The 16920-nt window shown below is 48.9% G+C and overlaps 2 protein-coding genes across 2 annotated transcripts in view; one reads left to right on the top strand and one right to left on the bottom strand.

Moving 5' to 3' along the window:
• Positions 1 to 16920, top strand: part of RASL10B (RAS like family 10 member B) — an 865262-nt gene that overhangs the window by 675760 nt on the left and 172582 nt on the right. The gene's annotated exons all lie outside the window — the stretch shown is intronic.
• GAS2L2 (growth arrest specific 2 like 2) overlaps positions 11889 to 16920 on the bottom strand; it is a 490427-nt gene continuing 485395 nt past the window's right edge. The window contains exon 6 of the mRNA XM_078679621.1: positions 11889 to 15791. Coding sequence (XP_078535747.1) covers positions 13826 to 15791 — 1966 coding nt within the window. The 3' untranslated portion in view covers positions 11889 to 13825. The remainder of the gene's footprint in view (positions 15792 to 16920) is intronic.

Here is a 16920-nt window from a genome sequence, read left to right on the forward strand (position 1 = left end):
GGGGGCATGTATCGTGCATGTTGTACCGAACAGAGGGATCGCACTAGGGGTTTCCAAACTGCTGTAAAGCGTGTGTCTCTCAGCTGTAGCCTAGCCGTGAGCAGTTCCAGCGCAAGTACCTGCCAAAGGCATACAAACCAGGATGCTATGGGCGGCGCTTCAGTACGTTTCCAATACAGGGCTATGAGTTGCTTAGCCGCACCTAGCATGTGGAGTGCGAGTACCCAGTCGCTGCGGGTAAGTGCCTTAAGTGTGCTAGGGTGAATGCCGAGTAGTATTGTGGACACTTCTTCAGGTAAGGGGAAACCTAGCACCCCTCTGATATGGCTAAGTACCTCCTTCCAAAAGATTGTCAAAGTTGGACACGCCCACCATGTATGCACAAAGTCACCAGTCGCAGAGCTACATCTCCAGCACATCGGCGAGACTCTAGGGAACATTTTGCTAAGGCGCAGCGGGGTGTAGTACCATTGGGTGAGCAATTTATAGGCATTTTCCTGCTGCGGGACGCTGCGGTAGATTTTGGGTATATCGCGCCACAGCCTGCTCCACTGGGAGGGCTCGATGTCTGCTCCTGCCATCAGCTGCCATTGCTTCTGGTACGGGTGCGCAGGGATTGACTTATGGTGTTGTAGTATGTGGTATATTTGCGAAATTAGTCTCTTCAGCCCCCCGAGAGAGCGCGCCAGCTTTTCGAAGGGTGTGAAAGCCCTGGTGGCCGCCTGGTATACTACGTCGCCCGCAGTCCAATGACGTAGCTGGGTGTGCTGGAAACCAGCCGACGGGGGGAGTCTGAACTCCTCCTTGCAGTCCTCCCAGGTCTTGGGCAGGCCCCCGAGGAAAAGGTCCCCAATGACTCTGCAGTCTCCCTGCGTCCACTCATCAAACGCACGGGTTCTGTGGGCTGGAGGGAATTGCGAGTGACCTGCTATCGGCGTGTGCGGAGACGGGAACGTTGTGAGGCCCCTGGGCACGGCAACAGTGTCCCATATGTCCAGGACCGTTTTTGTAGGGACTGCTATGTAGGCACTCCTGGAACGTGCCGCCCGCGGAAGCCACGGCAGGTCCCATATAGTGCATCCCGTGACCGCCCGGTCCATGTGGAACCAGTGCTTGTCACTTGCACGTGCACCCCACTCTACTACGAAGCGCAGGTGTGCTGCCCAGTAGTAATGAACCAAGTTGGGGCATGCCAGGCCGCCCCTGTCCCTCGGCTCCATAAGGATTTTCTGCGAGAACCGGGGGCGTTTCCCGCCCCAGATGAAGGAAGTGATCTCTCGCTGGAGGCTCCGGATGCAGTGAAGCGGAATCGGGGTGGGCAGACACTGAAAAACATACAACATTTTTGGCAGAATCGACATTTTGACCGCGTTTAGGCGCCCCAGCCAGGAAATCATCAGAGGTCTCCACCTCCGGAGGTCCTCCAGAACCGCTTTACGACACTCCGTCCAGTTTACCGAAGACCAGGAGTCCAGGTGGGGGGTCAGTATGAGGCCCAGGTATTTGATATGGCTCTCCGCCCACTGGTAGGGCACCGTCTCCTTCAGCGGTTGGAGCTCATCCGCGGGTATAGTGAGGTTGAGCGCCCAGGACTTGGTATGATTTATTTTGAGGCCCGATGCCTGTTCATATAGACACAGAACCTCGTGAAGCGCCGGCAGGGATTCACTGGGGTGTGTGAAAGTGAGGATCAAGTCGTCGGCAAATAGCGCCACTTTGTTGTCCCTCCCCCCGTGGGCTATTCCATGTATTCTGTGGTCGCGCCGTATCATTGCCGCTAGTGGTTCCACCGCGAGGGCGAACAAGAGCGGCGAGAGCGGGCACCCCTGCCTCGTACCTCTATGTATCTGCAGCGGCGGTGTTAGTTGGCCGTTCACTCTGACCCTGGCTTGCGGCCCAAGGTACGGGGCCATAATGCTAGTTATCATTCTAGGACCTAGACCGAGCCTCCGGAGCACCGCCCTCAAGAAGGTCCAGTCCACCCGGTCGAAGGCCTTCTCCGCGTCAAGCGAGAGAAGGCAAGCCGGAATGTCCCAGTGTCGTGCCTTGCCCACCAGGTGCGCCAGTCGGCGTACATTGTCCGCCCCTTGTCGGTCCCTGATGAAGCCCACCTGATCGGGGTCCACAAGCCCCGGCATGTAGGGGTCTAATCGCTTGGCCAGGATCTTGGTATAGATCTTCAGATCCGTATTTAAGAGGGCGATAGGTCTGTAGGAAGCACAGAGCGCAGGATCTTTTCCGGGTTTCGGGATCAACGCAATCTCCGCCATTCCCATGTCGGAGGACGGACCAGACGTGTCGGAGAAGGAGTGATAGAGCCTGAGCAGATAGGGACGGAGCTGGGTTTGGAACACTTGATAAAAGATCAACGGGAGGCCATCCGGTCCTGGGGTTTTCCCGGTGGGGAGTTCCTTAATGGCCGCCGAGACCTCCTCTTCCAGTATGGGCTCTTCCAGTTCCGCAGCACAAGCCGGCGGCAACGGAGTCCCCTCGTAGTCGTCGAGGACAGCTGCCCGCGCCTCCTGCGATGTGTGTGCCCCCGCGTACAGGGAGGTGTAGTAGGCCACGAAGGCGTCCTGTTTTGTCTTCTCCGTGACGGCCGTGGAGCCATCTTGACAGTGGAGTTTAGCGATATGGGCTCTGGCTGTTCTCGCTCTCAGCCGTCTGGCCAACATACGCCCCACCTTGTCTCCGCCCTCATAATATTTTTGCTTCAGCGCTAATAAGTAGTACTCTGCCTTGTTAGTGCGTAGAAGACGCAATTGTCCCCTGAGGTTAGCTAGCTCCCTTCTGGACGCTAGGGAAGATCGAGTCCTGTCCTGTGCCTCTGCCTGCTTGATTTCGCCCGTAAGCTTAGACTCCAGCTTGTGGGTCTCCCGTCGTCTTGCGATCGCTAGGGACGTGATGTGTCCCCGTATGGTGGCCTTAAAGGTGTCCCATACTACCGGGAGGGGTGTCTCGGGTAGATCATTGACGGTGAAATACGAGTCTATGGCTTCGCGGATGCTATTCACATCGTCCGGGTCTCGGAGGACACCCGGTGGGAGGGTCCAGCGTCGCTCCCGAGGGCCGCACGCCAGGGGGTCCTGCAACGTAAGCTCCACATGTGCGTGGTCCGACAGCGAGATATCCGAAATGGCAGCTTGCAGCGTGTCCCGGGCAAGGTCTAGGGAGGTGAAAATGTAGTCGATGCGCGAGTATGTTCGGTGGGAGTGGGAGTAAAAGGTGTAATCTCGGACCCCCGGGTTGTGGTAGCGCCACGCGTCGACCAGTCCCAAGTCCGTGATCTGTGACCTGAGCGTAGAGGACATCGCTCCCGCGCCGCCGCACGCGTTTTCCCCGCGATCTATATCTGGGTCCCACACTAGGTTAAAATCTCCACCCAGGATTGTACGCGGTTCATCAGACTTGAAGTGGGCCCTCAGGAGTGACTGGAGATATGTGTCCTGCGACTGGTTGGGTGCGTATACATTACCTAGGGTGTACTGTATCCCCCCCATCTGCACCGCAGCCCGGATGAAGCGCCCATCACTGCTCTTGTATGGTTTGGTGGGCCCCTGTCTACAGCCCGCTCTACACAGGATTGCCACCCCTGCCGTCTTGGTGTCAGCCGATGCCCAGAATTGTGTGGGGTATCTAGGGTGTGCCATGCGCTTAGTGTCCCCCCGTAGGAGATGCGTCTCCTGTAAAAATATGATGTCGGGGGAGTGATGGAGAAGGTAGCGCCATACCTGGTTCCTTTTGTTGGGGGAGTTCAGCCCCTTGACATTGAGCGATAGGATCTTTAGGGGCCTGGGAGCAGTCACCGCCATAACACTAGGGGGGATGTTGCCGCTTTAGCACCCAGCACCCTCCACCCCGCAGGAGTGGGAATAATCACCTCCCTCCGCCACCACTGCTGCAATTCCATGTGTGCATCCGCAAGAGCCTCGGGACTGCCACCCCGCCCGAGGGCAAAAGGGGGGATAACATAGGGACAGCTCGGGCGAAAAGTAGGAGAAGTAGACAGAGTGGGAAAACAAAGAGAACAGAGAGAGTAAGGTACCACGACGGGCCAACAGGGCCCTAGCACAATGTCCCATGTTCCGGACATCCTCTACCCGAGGGTTTGGATGGTCTCAGGAATGTCACTTCCTACGGGACAGAATGGGGGGGGTTCTGTTGAGAATATAGGTCCCGGTAGCCACGGAGCCCGTCTGCCCCGCTGCCCAGGGCGGATTCGGGGGAAGTGAGTCTAATGTATCTCAAAAACGGGGAAGGCTGAATAACGTCTACAGGAGTACCTGGGTCCAGCGACGGGGGCAAGTTCCTGTAGCAAAAGGCCGCCAGGACGTATCCTCTCGATCACCCCAAGGGGCCCAACAGCTGACCATGGCATCATCAGCGCGTCCGAGCCGCGCCTATTGTTCAGTTGTCCCCCTGTAGTGATTCGGCAGGTTGTAGGGCTAAGCATGCGCTTCCCCCGTGTTGCCGGGGTGCGGGAGTTTGTGCAAGCTGCAGGAATGTTGGTGGCGCCATAACGCCCATCAGTGAGCGTACGGTCGCAGAGGTTCCCATTCCCGCACAGGTGTTCAGCAATTTCTTTACCATTCTTAAGACATAAAATGATGAGGAGACCACTGTGTTAGCTTGATGTTTAAAAGAAAGTTTGTCGAGAATGACACCTAAGTTACTGAATTTAGTGACCAGGATTGGGTGTGATCCCAATTTATTTGGCTACCAGCCCGCAGACCACTCCGGGGATACATTTCCAAAGACCATAACTTCAGTTTGGATGAGTTTAATTTAAGGCAGTGCCTTGACATCCAAGTACTAATGGCCAGCATGCCATTGTGAAAGCTAGACAAAACTGCGTCCCCGTTTTTATGAACGGCGAGCACCAATTGTGTGTCATCTGCATATGACGTGAGACCCAGTCCAAACAATTTAATTACGCGTGCTAAGTCGGTGACGTAAATGTTGAATAGAATCGGACTTAGCGAGGATCCTTGCGGGACTCCACATGGAAAGGAAAAGGTACTGATGGTCGCCATGGTTCGATTCTTGTTTGCGAAGCTTGTCTTGGGTTTGAATGTTGGCTCAGCATTAAGATTCAAAATTAAAATGTAAGATTTTTGAATTACATTTTTTATTAAGTGTTCCAAAATCCTTGGTGGTATCTCTGGCTGTTGACGGAGTCGATCCCCTTTGTCACTGTGTAAATTGCCTCCGCGTGCCCCAATGGACACAGCGCCGCTATCCTTCTATTTGGCTATCTGGCCCTTGTGGTTTCCTCCTGGCTGTTCCTCTGGCTCAGCCCTTGACCCATTCCCATTCTTTTTTTTAAATTATATTTCTTTTTATTGAACCAAACATCAGCAAAAATACATTGCTATCCTTCTATTTGGCGATCTGGCCCTTGTGGTTTCCTCCTGGCTGTTCCTCTGGCTCAGGCCTTGACCCATTCCCATTCTTTTTTTAAAAATTATATTTCTTTTTATTGAACCAAACATCAGCAAAAATACATTACAGAGGGTCAATTACAGTAGCTGAGCAAACATCATGGGGTGACAGGATAAACAAAATTCAATAGAAATTTCGGAACTTCACGGAGAGGGGGATCATCAAATGCAACAACGAAGGGTGGTGTACAAATTTCTCCCCTGTAGCTATTCCAAGGCCCCCAAATCACTGACCATTTCCGAGGGCGTCCCCTAGCAAGATAAGTAGTCTTCTCCCTGAACATACACCAATCTAAGTAGTTTTCCCACCCTTCCAGTGTGGGGCCCTGCTCCGCTCCCCATAACTGCGATATTACGTTTGGCGATCATATAACCCAGAGTAACCCATTGCGTCTGTGTTGGACCTGGCCCTTTTTGGCAGGTTCACCCCGAAACTTTTTGCTTTTTGCTAGCCTGTTTCTGGAACCTGTTGTTGGTGATTTTAGGCTTTTGCGCACTTTTTCACTGTGGTTCAGTGTAAAGTGCGTGAGCTCTCTGTGTGTGTGTGTGTGTGTGTGGTGAGTGACCTGCCCTCCCATAGGAATGCATGGGGAATATGTGTGACCATGGTAGTTCCTGATGTGTGTGGAGTGCAGGGTCGAGTTTCGTATGTACGAACTCGTGAGATTGAATGCTGCGCAATGGTATATGCGGCATGATTGTGTCTAGTGTAGAAGTGCCACTTTTAGAAGTTGGCATATTTGTGTAATTTGTGTCTGGCGTGTGATTGGCTGAGGCTGGCTGGTGAGCCTGGCTCCAAGAGTCTGGGAGGGTCTGCCCCGGTGGTGAATGGAGTGTTTAGTATGCTGATGTGCGGGGAGGAGTGAGCCTGGACCTGCTAGTGGATTGACTGTCTGGTCTGAGGGTCCTGAGTGAGGCTGGGTTTTCCCCACACAATGCTGGCTCCACCCCCTGTGGTGCGTCTGATGTCCCTAGCCTGGCCAGTGAAAGGAATTCCCTATAACCAGTTCTATCTGGTTCTCACACTGCCTGCACCCTTTAGACAAAGGATTTCTCTGTATAAAAAGGGGCTGTGTCCCCTTCCAAAATGTTCTTGTTTCCTACTTGAATCTGCCAGGGGCGTGCTGCTGCTTGGGCCCAGGGGAATCCCTGGGCCCTGCCCAGCCCCTGGATGCCTGGAGGACTTCTGGGGGACCCCTCTGCCTTGCCTGGGCTGATAGGGGGACTTTGCTTTGCCCTGGATACCTGATGGACCCTGTGCTGGGACCCCTCTGCTTTGCCCGGGGTGATTGGAGGACTTTTCCTCGCTGTATTTGCCCTTTGTGCTTGAGAGCACTTTATTTGGTCCCATAGCACTTGAGAGCGCTTTCTGCTGTAGTGCGAGGGTGTCGCCGTCACGCATTTTGCGTGAGGATTGGCAGGTGCCTACCCTGCGACTTTGCCCGTATTTATTTTATTATTTTGCGAGTGCCCACCTCGCTTCTCTATTTTATTTTAATCTCGAGGGTGCCCACCCCTCGTTTTGCCCTCGAAATCACCGCCGCGGCCCGAGCCGCCTCAAGATGGCCCCGCCTGGTTGTGGGCGGGGCCGGGAGGACGTGGTTTCCGCTTCCCCCTGCCTGGGGGAAGCCTTCGTTGTGCCCGTCCGGTCTCACGTGCCAAGGGGGAGACCGGGTGATGCTGCCGGCCCGAGGAAGAAGTGTGGGCTGGTGCGGGGCTCCCGTGTGCTGAGGGAGCCCCGGGAAAAGAGGAGACGCCGCCCGTCATGCAGCGGGGCCCCCGTGGTGTTGGGAGAGCCCCGCAGCTGCCGACAGAGAGGAGAAGGCGAGCCACAGGAGAAGAGCCCCGCCGCACCTGAGGAGTGCCTCCTCCGTACTGGTGAGTGCGGGACAGTTCTGCATTGTGCTTAGGGCGGCCCCGGTTGTAAGAGGGCCGCTCCCACGAGTTGGGCATTTCCTGGATTGAGAGCCAGAGAGGCTCCCTGCCCATATTCTTGTTTTAGAGCCACGGAGGCTCTTGGGGGCAGTGGGCATTGTCGGGCCATGAGAGGCTCATGTGGGCAAGTTGTATTTCGAGCCCCGAGGGGCTCCGGGGGCATGTTTGATTAAGGGGCTGAATTGGCTCCCCCGCCCCCCTTATTTTTGAGAGGAGCCAAGGTGCTCCAAGGCCACAGTGATTTTAGCGTCCCCACGAGGGACTTGGGGGACCTCTTCATTTACAGAGCCCCGTGTGGCTACAGCCTTGCGCATGTGTCTTCAGAGCCAGTTGGCTCCAACAGTTGGCGCAGTTCCGATCTGAGGGCCCTGTCGCAGTTATGATGTCCCAGCTGCCCAGCAATTAGTGGGCAGCTGCACCGTTTAGGCACTTGGGATTGTCCTCAGGTGCCCAGCAAGTAGTGGGCACCTGCACCGTTTAGGTTTTGCGCCAGTGGCGCACCCCTGACTGGCGCTGCATGGCAGCGCGCCCTGACATTCTGGACACAGGGCTCTTTAGTCCCTTTATTAAATGGGGGCTGGTATGTGATTTTATTTAGGCGCAATGTGATTATCTATGTGATGGTAATTGCCTAATGTGAGTTTTGCGCAATCTGATGTGGTGCTAGGAAATGTAATGCATTTAATATGATTACGCACCTTGATCTTACACCTCTGAATGTTTTTAGGCATCATGTGTTTTTGCGCTATTGAGTTATGGTCTGGCACCTCTGAATGTTTTTATGCATAATGTGTCTTCCTTGATTTTACACCTCTGAATGTGTTGGTTTATGCATCATGTGTCTTTCCTTCCCTGCACCTCTGAATGTATTTTTGATGCATCATGTGCCTTATTACACCGCTGAATGTATGTTTTATGCATCATGTGTTTTTCCTTCCCTACACCTCTGAATGTTTGATGCATCATGTTTAATGTGTTCTTGCTGATACCCCTAAATGTATTTTATTCTTAGGTGGTTGTTCTTTCCAGTACAGGTGGTCCTAGGGAGGCCCTGGTCCCCTGCGTGATATTCTCCTAAGGTGGTTAGGGTTGCGTAGGTGGTACTTACCTGTTACCAGTAGTTACTGGTTGTGTAAGATACTTGCTAATTTGTGCTACAGTGATTTTATATCCTTTTATTCTAATTTCTGACTGTATTTCTATTTCTAAAAGTGTTGATTCTGACAGTGGCCCATGTGGCCCTGTCTTGTAAATAATCCCTTGTGAATAATGCCCGTGCCAGTTGGCACAATGTACATGTGTGACTTCTATCTGATGTGTTTTTGCAATACAGAAGTTATTTTCATATAACCTTGCGTGTAGTTCCTTTTGTGGTGTGCCTAGGATGTTGTTGCTGTTGTGTGCTGGCGCAAATGCTTTACACATTGCCTCCGAGTTTAGCCTTACTGCTCGTGCCAAGCTACCAAGGGGGTGAGCAGGGGTTATCTTGGCGTGTGACTCCCTTGCCCTGACTAGAATGGTGGTTTCTGCCTGGCTTTGGCGTCAGCCTTAGCCTACCGGAAATAGCCAGTTCTAACAGTCTGTGAATTATTTAAGTCAGTAGGTTCCCATATGTTAAGTAAGCATCTCCTCGCCTCCGGAGAAAGGGAAACTCTGAGCACTTTGTGAATAGTGTTATGTTTACTATGCCAGTATGTGGTGACATATTCACACTCACAAATGATATGCATAAAGGTACCAACTAGACCGCAGTTCCTTTTACAAAGCCCCGAGTCCGAAAGTCCCATATGGTCCAATCTCTGACCCGTTAGGTAGATCCTATGTAAAATCTTGAGTTGAACTAGTCGGAGGCGAGCTGGGATCGCAACCTCCTTAGGAGAGGACACAGCCGACTGCCAGTCTTCCTCATTTAGTTCAATTCCATCTTGTGACCACTTGTCTCTAAGCACCTCAAGAGATTCAATCCTGTGGTTAATCAGCTTTTTGTATATTAGAGAGATCGTTTTGTCAGGCAGATAGCCATCTAGTATTCTATCTTCCTAGGGGGAAGCCTCTGAGGGTTCCACCCCACGGGCAATAATGACAGGAGAGAATGTCGGACCTGTCCATACCGAAAGTATTCAGAGTGTGGAAGTTTATATGCCTTCTGCATTTCCTCAAATGATTTAATCTCCCCCTTCCCCCAAACATCTTTAACAGTGGAGATACCAATAAGTTCCCACTTATCAAAGCCTTTCGTCTTCCACAGCTTGCCAAGCCGTTCGGAGTCCCAAAGCGGGGAAGCCATAGTCAACTTGTTTTTCCAACCCAAAGAGTCCGTAGCCCCATTCCAAACGTGGACGTCACCTCTGAATCTGTAACACTGCTAACTTTGCTGTGTCTGGTCCCAACTATTAGGAGGGCACATCTAGGTTTTTATGAATGAGTGGAAGAAATCTCCTTTAGGTGCCTTTGATTTCTAGATACTCACAAGAGGCTACAAGACTAATAAGTTCTCGTGTACTCTCATCTAGGGGTTCTCCCAGCTTCTTTGCCAAAACCCATATGAAAGAGAGTAGCACTCTCTCAAGGTCTTCAGTTCTTGTTGGAAAAGAAGGCTGTGGTTTGAGTTTCTTCCCCCCGTATTTTTTCTGGTTCTCAAGTCGATGGAGGGCTACAGAATTGTGATCGATTTGAAGGCAGTTATTGAGTCGGTGAAATATATTCCCTTTAAAATTGAGTCTCAGCAGAAAATTATCTCTCTAATAATCTCAGGGAATTGTATAATATCAATAGATCTGATGGATTTCTACTTCTGTCTCTCAATAGCACCTTGCTATCAGAAACTTATGAGGCTGTCATACCATCTAGTCAAAGGCAGTAATCGCCTTACATAGAACTCAGTGGTTTTCACCTATGTTTTTTCCATATTTTTATTTGGCTTGCAGATGCTTCATTCCTTAAATACCAGGATTACTTTATTGATTTACCTTGACAGATCTTGTTTTTCCCAGCATCTAGGTGAGTTAGTTGTTACAATTAGGGCAGCAGCTCATGGCCAGAAAGTAGTTGAATTAGGTATTTAGTTGCCGTGGCCTCATTTCTGGCTGAGGTTTCCCCTCTAGAATGTATTCAAGGCAGATCTAAAAGGAGTCAGACAGCTTCATAAACAGGTAAATGTGTGATTAATTCACTCCTATCTATCCATCATGTATATGTTATAAATGGGACACGTGCTCACAATGTGTTTCCCAAAGCCCCATCTTCAAGATCATGGTGGGACAAGTTTGAAGCAAAAGCACACCTCAGAATGTCAGCCTACTAGCGAGTCCATGACATGAAACCCCATGAAAACCAGGTGAGTGGCAGAAATGTTTTGAATGGGAGTTGTAAGACTAAATTAGAAACAGACCAGATTGTAATAAACACATCAAATAATTTACTTCTGAGAACAATACGTGAACAGAATCATTACATGGAAATACACACTTGCATCTCAAATTACACTATGAAAAGAATAATGCACAATACCACAACAGACATCATATAAATAGAAGCTGTACATTTCTGGGCCATCCACTTATTTTTACAGGAACTCAGCGCCAATATGATTACTGGGTTTTGCATGTGTTCTGCTGCTCTGCCACCTCTAGAGCAGACCAGATTTGTGGACTGTTTGAAGACCCCTATCCCAGACCTTGATGTGGTTTGGGGAGGTCATGATATTATGGTGTAGTGGATTATGAAACAATAATTTGCAAAGCCAAAAGGTCTGGCTAAGATTTTGAGTTCTAACATAAATGGTAAAAAAAGGCTGAGACAGTGAAAAAACGTTTTTAAAAACATTGTTTTCTGTATACAATGCATCTAGGGGATAACAAACGTAATATCTGATGATTCAGTGTACTTTAGAGATGTACAATAGTTCCTTGTGCATTAATTTACATGCACTGCATAGGAAGTAGGATGGTGCACCAAACAATAGCCTGTGCTGTCCAGCCAGAGCTAAAACAAAAGATTCAAGTGGATGCTTTAATGTTGTTTTACATCTGAGCACGAGGGGCCATATTACATACATTTTTCATGACGCAAAACAGAGAGCAGTTCCATTACTACCATCTTGTCTGTTTGTGTAAGAAGGAATGGGGCAGACCGATTTGTATCTATAGAGCAATAATATTTGTACCTACTTTTCTTCTTGTGGTATAAGGAAAGGGACAAACCGATTTTGCTCTAGTCCATGTCATAGAAAGGTTTTTCGACGAGGTCAACAATGAATGCCACATATTGTGAAACCAGAGAGCCCTTATTTTATGGCTGCTAGCAGCTCAACCCGATTGTCTCAAGCACAAAACATGATATTAAAGGAAGGATAAAGATATCTGATAAAGAAGATGGTCTTGCAAAAGGGCAGCAAATGTGCGTAGTATCAAGTCAAGAGATGTTTGACTCTCACAAATCGAAAGGCCTGTATAGGTATTGGGACTGCTGCTACATCATCGCCTGTTTAAAGAGATTGGGAGGAGAATTTTATGGACAGATTCAGACCTGTTGGATTTCTCAAATCCTTATTGGAAAATAAGTCCGAGGTCTTAAAAAAAGTTGTTATGCCTGAATTCAGATAAGTCAATATATCCTCCCAAAGCAGCATCATAACTTAAATTGAAGACACCAGGTCTTGAGGTCGACCCTTTGTAGAGCTGGATGCGGCCAATGTATTTGAGCAATATGCATTCATAGTCATGTTTGCAGTAGAAGGCATGCATAACTATAGCCAATACCATCACAGCCACATTTGACTCAACCATCGGACAATAACTTACCTGTAGAAATAAAGACATATTCTACAGGTAAACTGACTTCCTTCACACTAGAGCACCTTAGGGTGTAGTACCGCATAGGTGTTAAGTAAGCCAGCATTATGTATCGACCATTCCTATTGGTGATCTTGGGCCCCTTTTGAGGCCAGCCAGCAAGCAGAGACTCCGTCAAAAGTCTTTTCACTCACTGCAGATAGAAAGTAGCAATATTGCCATTGTATTACAAAGTGCTCCTTACTGAAGATCTCTTGTAATAGTCATACTGGGGTCAGACGTCCAAGCCTTCTGCAGATGACGCTTAATTTGGGTTTTACATTATTAGACATGTGATGTAGCTAGCTTATCTCTTTATATCTTTGATTTGCTTACAGTGACAGACAAATACATTCACACTGCTACGCCGTACCTTGAACTGTCAGCATGGGAAACTAGCAGTACCTTTAAGAAAGAAGAACATGGTATGACGTGTATCTAGTTGTGTTCTTATATTTCTGTTATAGTCATATCATTTCTCGCCGATCATTGCCAAAAACTGTCTTGCGGAAGTTTTTAAATGGCTAGCGCAGGCCCAACTAAAATGCAATGAGGAGAAATCTGAGGTGCTCCTTTATGGATCCTTCCCCTTGCATTTTATAGAAGACATCTGGCCGGTGGGTTACCTCATACCTAAATCTACAGGGAGCCCAGCGAAAAATGTGAGAGTTTGGTTCAGTGAGGAATTGAGATTTATGCCTCAGATCAATAAACTAGCCAGTGTGTGCTTCGGCTCACTGAAACGCCTAAAGAAGTTTCTGGCCAAAGAAATGGTGACCCGTGCTCTCATCCTTTCACGTCTGGACCACGCCAATGCTCTGTACAATGGTCTTCCGGCATACCAGCTGAAAGAACTGCAGATTGTCCAGAACGCGACAGCTGGAGCCTTACTGGGTATTCCTGGAAGGTCTAGTGCGAGGCAGACTCTACAAGATCTGTACTGGCTCCCGGTTGACCAACGTATTTTGTTTAAGGCACTTATGCTTGCCCATGGTGCTCTCTACAAGGCAGGGTCTCAGTAGCTCAGGAGACGGTTCACGTTTTATGTGCCACTCAGACATTTACGTTCTACAGGTTAATGCCTCGCTGTTGTACCCAGGTTCCACCTGGCAAGAATGGGAGGCAGCTCCCTTTCTGTCAGAGCGGCCAGGGCTTGGAATGCCTTTCCCTTTGAACTGCGGAACCCCAACGACCTCAGGCTGTTTAAAAAACATTTAAAAACTTTGTTATTTAAGTAATCTTCCAGCCGGGTCCGCCCCTCTCTGTCTCCAGCATTTGGCTGTCACACCTGGACACTTCCGAGTAGCCGTGAGCATTTATAAATGGAGGTTAACATACCATTACATAACATATAAGGGCTTTAGGAATCTCTAGTTGTCATGTTTTCCCTGAGAATACTGTATGACAGTTAAAATGTACTAAAGAGAAATAGACTGAAATAGGATTGGCCCTGCCTGTCAATGAATAGGACCTGCAGGTGGGATGTTTGTGTGATGTGTGTATAAGTGTCAATAAACCAATGTGAAGGATGTGCTTGGGCCGAATGGCCTCTAGCTACATGGGGCCTCCTCTTTCACAGAGATTTGTATCCTCCAGTAGCAGAACAACTCCTGCCATTCAGACCCATGATTCCTCATCTTCTTCTGTCCTCTCAGGTTGGCTTTGTCCTTGATCACTTCTACTTCCAGAAGTCTTGGACTGGGGCGAGTTGCTGTGATCAGACATCCAGGCTTCATTATCAGAACCAGGTTTTTCTGTGCTTTGTGCAGTGTTTCTCACTAATGAAGATCTTTGAGATTCCTGAGACTGTCTTCTTGAAGCTTGGCAGGGCAGAGCTTTCGTTGTGTCTTTGGCACTACCTGCAGTAGTCTCCTGCCTGTATTTCACTGGGGTTGGGATTTTCGATGGCTGCTTTTCAGGCCTATTATCTCGCCGTGGGCGAATTTTAGGGCGTAGCTTTAGCTTGTAAATAGATGGCACTCTCTCTGGCTTCTTTAAGGACCTTCTAGGCTTGGTTCCTTGTAGAGGTTTGTATTTGTCTAAATCATTTGCCTGTGTGACAATTGTTGTGGAAGACTCTTGGCCATCGCATGTTGCCTGAGAACTTTGTGTATTTCTTCTGAACTCCTTAGACACTCCACGAGTTCGCTGAGAGGGCACCCTTCTTATCTTTAAGCCTTTGGTTTCAACTGAGGCATTTTTCCTCCTTGTATTAGGTTGTTCCATTTGCAAATGCTCTGTTTCTCCCTTTGTCCCATTTGAGATGGGTAAGCTTGGTTCTGTGGGAAAATCGCCTTCCCCTTTCTGTGGGATTTTGGCAATCCAATTCTCCACATCCACTCTATTGAGCTTTTTCTGACCTTTAGATAGTTCTGAGATCACATTGTCATAATTTACATTTGGTTGCCATTTTGTGTTAATATATACGCCACTTCGGGGCACTGCAATACCTTCTCCCCCAATCTTTAGTGTGCTTGGAAAGGAAGACACAGAGGTCAGTGTTGTGCTGAAGTCTTGAACTGCTGTGTCACTTGAAATGCTACAGTCTGGAGTAAAGTCACCAAGTCTGTCCTCTGTGTGATTGTTCTCATCTGAGTCTTCTTTCAGCTCCTTAATGTTGGATAAAATCTCATCCTCCAGGCTCCTGTACAGTTGCTGTTCTTCCTCCTGGTTAATGGGTAATGGTGTGTATGCTCGCTCCCTTTCCACATCATCTTGAAGATCTTTATTGTTTGTGTTATTTCTCTCCATAGATTCATCTTCCCATACTGTATCACACCTCCCAGTGCCTCCACCAGTCTCTAGGTGAGGTCGACGCACTTTTTTAGTTATTGTGTTCAGACTGCGATCTTCGATATGACCTTGAATACTACTTCCAACACTGCTTGTTCTTAACATTTGGTGAGCTGGAGATTTGGTAGTATCGCCAAAAAGGATTGATCCCCCATTTCTGAACTGGAACTCTCCTTTTGCACCTATTCTCGGAGTGGGAGGCCTGGTGGACATAGAGTTTTCTTGAAGTTGATTCTTGAGATTCGGATCCTTTTTGGATGAATTGGTTGTTGATTTTGTTGGAGAAGTAGACGGTAATGACATAGGCACCCGAGAAACTATGGCAGCACTGGCTGATTGAGAATTCAAGTTCTGATCTTTTCCTTTAGCCTGTCTGGTAGCTGGTTGAAGATGTTTAGAGGGACTCAAAGAGCGCGGTCTCCCAGCAAAAGCTCTGGTGCTTTGCTCTTGGACTATGGGCTGTTGCTGAGCACCTTTGAATGTCGGTGGGGTGGAGTTTTTTGACGTGTTTGGCTGTAGCGGGGTCTGTGCATGCCGGTTGCCCTTTACAGATGACTCATTCTTGCCAGATACTTTGGTCCTCGCAGCTTGTCTGCCACACTGTGTCGGTGAAATTACCTCAGATGCCCTACTGTAGTCATCCTCACTTTCAGTGAGCTGGGACGCAAGTGATGACGTAGAGCTGCTGATATGATCTCGCCCTGTACTGGGTGAAGTAATCTGCTTAGCTTTAATTCTGTCTTCTGGAAAGGACTTCCTCTGAGAAGGAGTAGCTGGGCGCTCCTGTGATCTGCATAAGAGGTAAAAAAAAACATTACATTACACTCTTGACTGAGACACATGGAATAGGGGAGTAACTCTTTTTAAGAAGGTGATCTTGACAAACATTTCTTTAAATTTCTTTTTAACCTTTTTATTTCAGTTTTCCAGAAAAACATATACAACAGTAACATGCTTAAAGTGTAAACATGGCAGCATTTCTTTACATTTGGATTACACAGTTTCCCTCAGACACCCCACCGCCAGTACAGAGAGGCTTCATTCACTCACAACAGATACTTATAGTAGAAAATAATATATTCCTTGACGGTCCAGAATTGCAGGCTCAGAAGACTTCTTCTCCTGCAACCTTTGTTTCTGCGGAGTACCACTTCCTCAATGCGCCCCACTTTCTACTCAGATGGAATTGATACTTCTACTCAAGAGGCCCCCAATCCAGAACCAGAGGGCGCCGGCTGGTGTTCACTGTCTGTATGTTTCCCTACCTCCGTCTATTCCACCATCTCTCCCCAGAGCCCGAGATCTCGTTTTAAATTCATGTCCGTTCTCAGCATTTTCAGCTTTTAATCCTCTGCTATAGCCCATTCCCGCAGGTCTGCTAACGATTTGTGCACGGTACAAAAGGGGGTGGTAATGGACGGCACATCTGAACCAATCAAACACTCACACCCAGTCAAAAGATCTGGGTTTAATCCATCACCGTTCTTTAGCCCACTCTGCCACCCCAGTTCAGACATGGCTATATGCAAATCAGTCTGACCCTGTGCCTCATGGGAACAGTCCAGCCCGAACTGCCAAGACATGCCTTCCCTGGACCGGAAACAAGCTTCCGAGGACCGGTTTCTGGCAATACTGTGCACTGCAGGCAGCTTAGGTCTAGTGCAATGGATAGGTATACGACTTTCTGCTAATACCAATCCCAGTAAAGCAAGGGTGTATTATCGACCCCTCGAAGTTTCTGTACTACCTGTGCCCAATAGGCTCCTAATCTGTGACAGCCCTATGTCATATGTAAAAAGTGTGCAGTATCCCGCCGGAACTGGTGCACGTCGAGCTGGAAAAATTCTAAGTAGGTGCTGCGGTATAAGATAAGCATGGGGCAGATGACAGAACTGTGTAAGCTTAAAGAGCGCATCACT

This window comes from Lissotriton helveticus, chromosome 3_1 (assembly GCF_964261635.1).
Source record: "Lissotriton helveticus chromosome 3_1, aLisHel1.1, whole genome shotgun sequence".
NCBI lineage: Eukaryota > Metazoa > Chordata > Amphibia > Caudata > Salamandridae > Lissotriton > Lissotriton helveticus.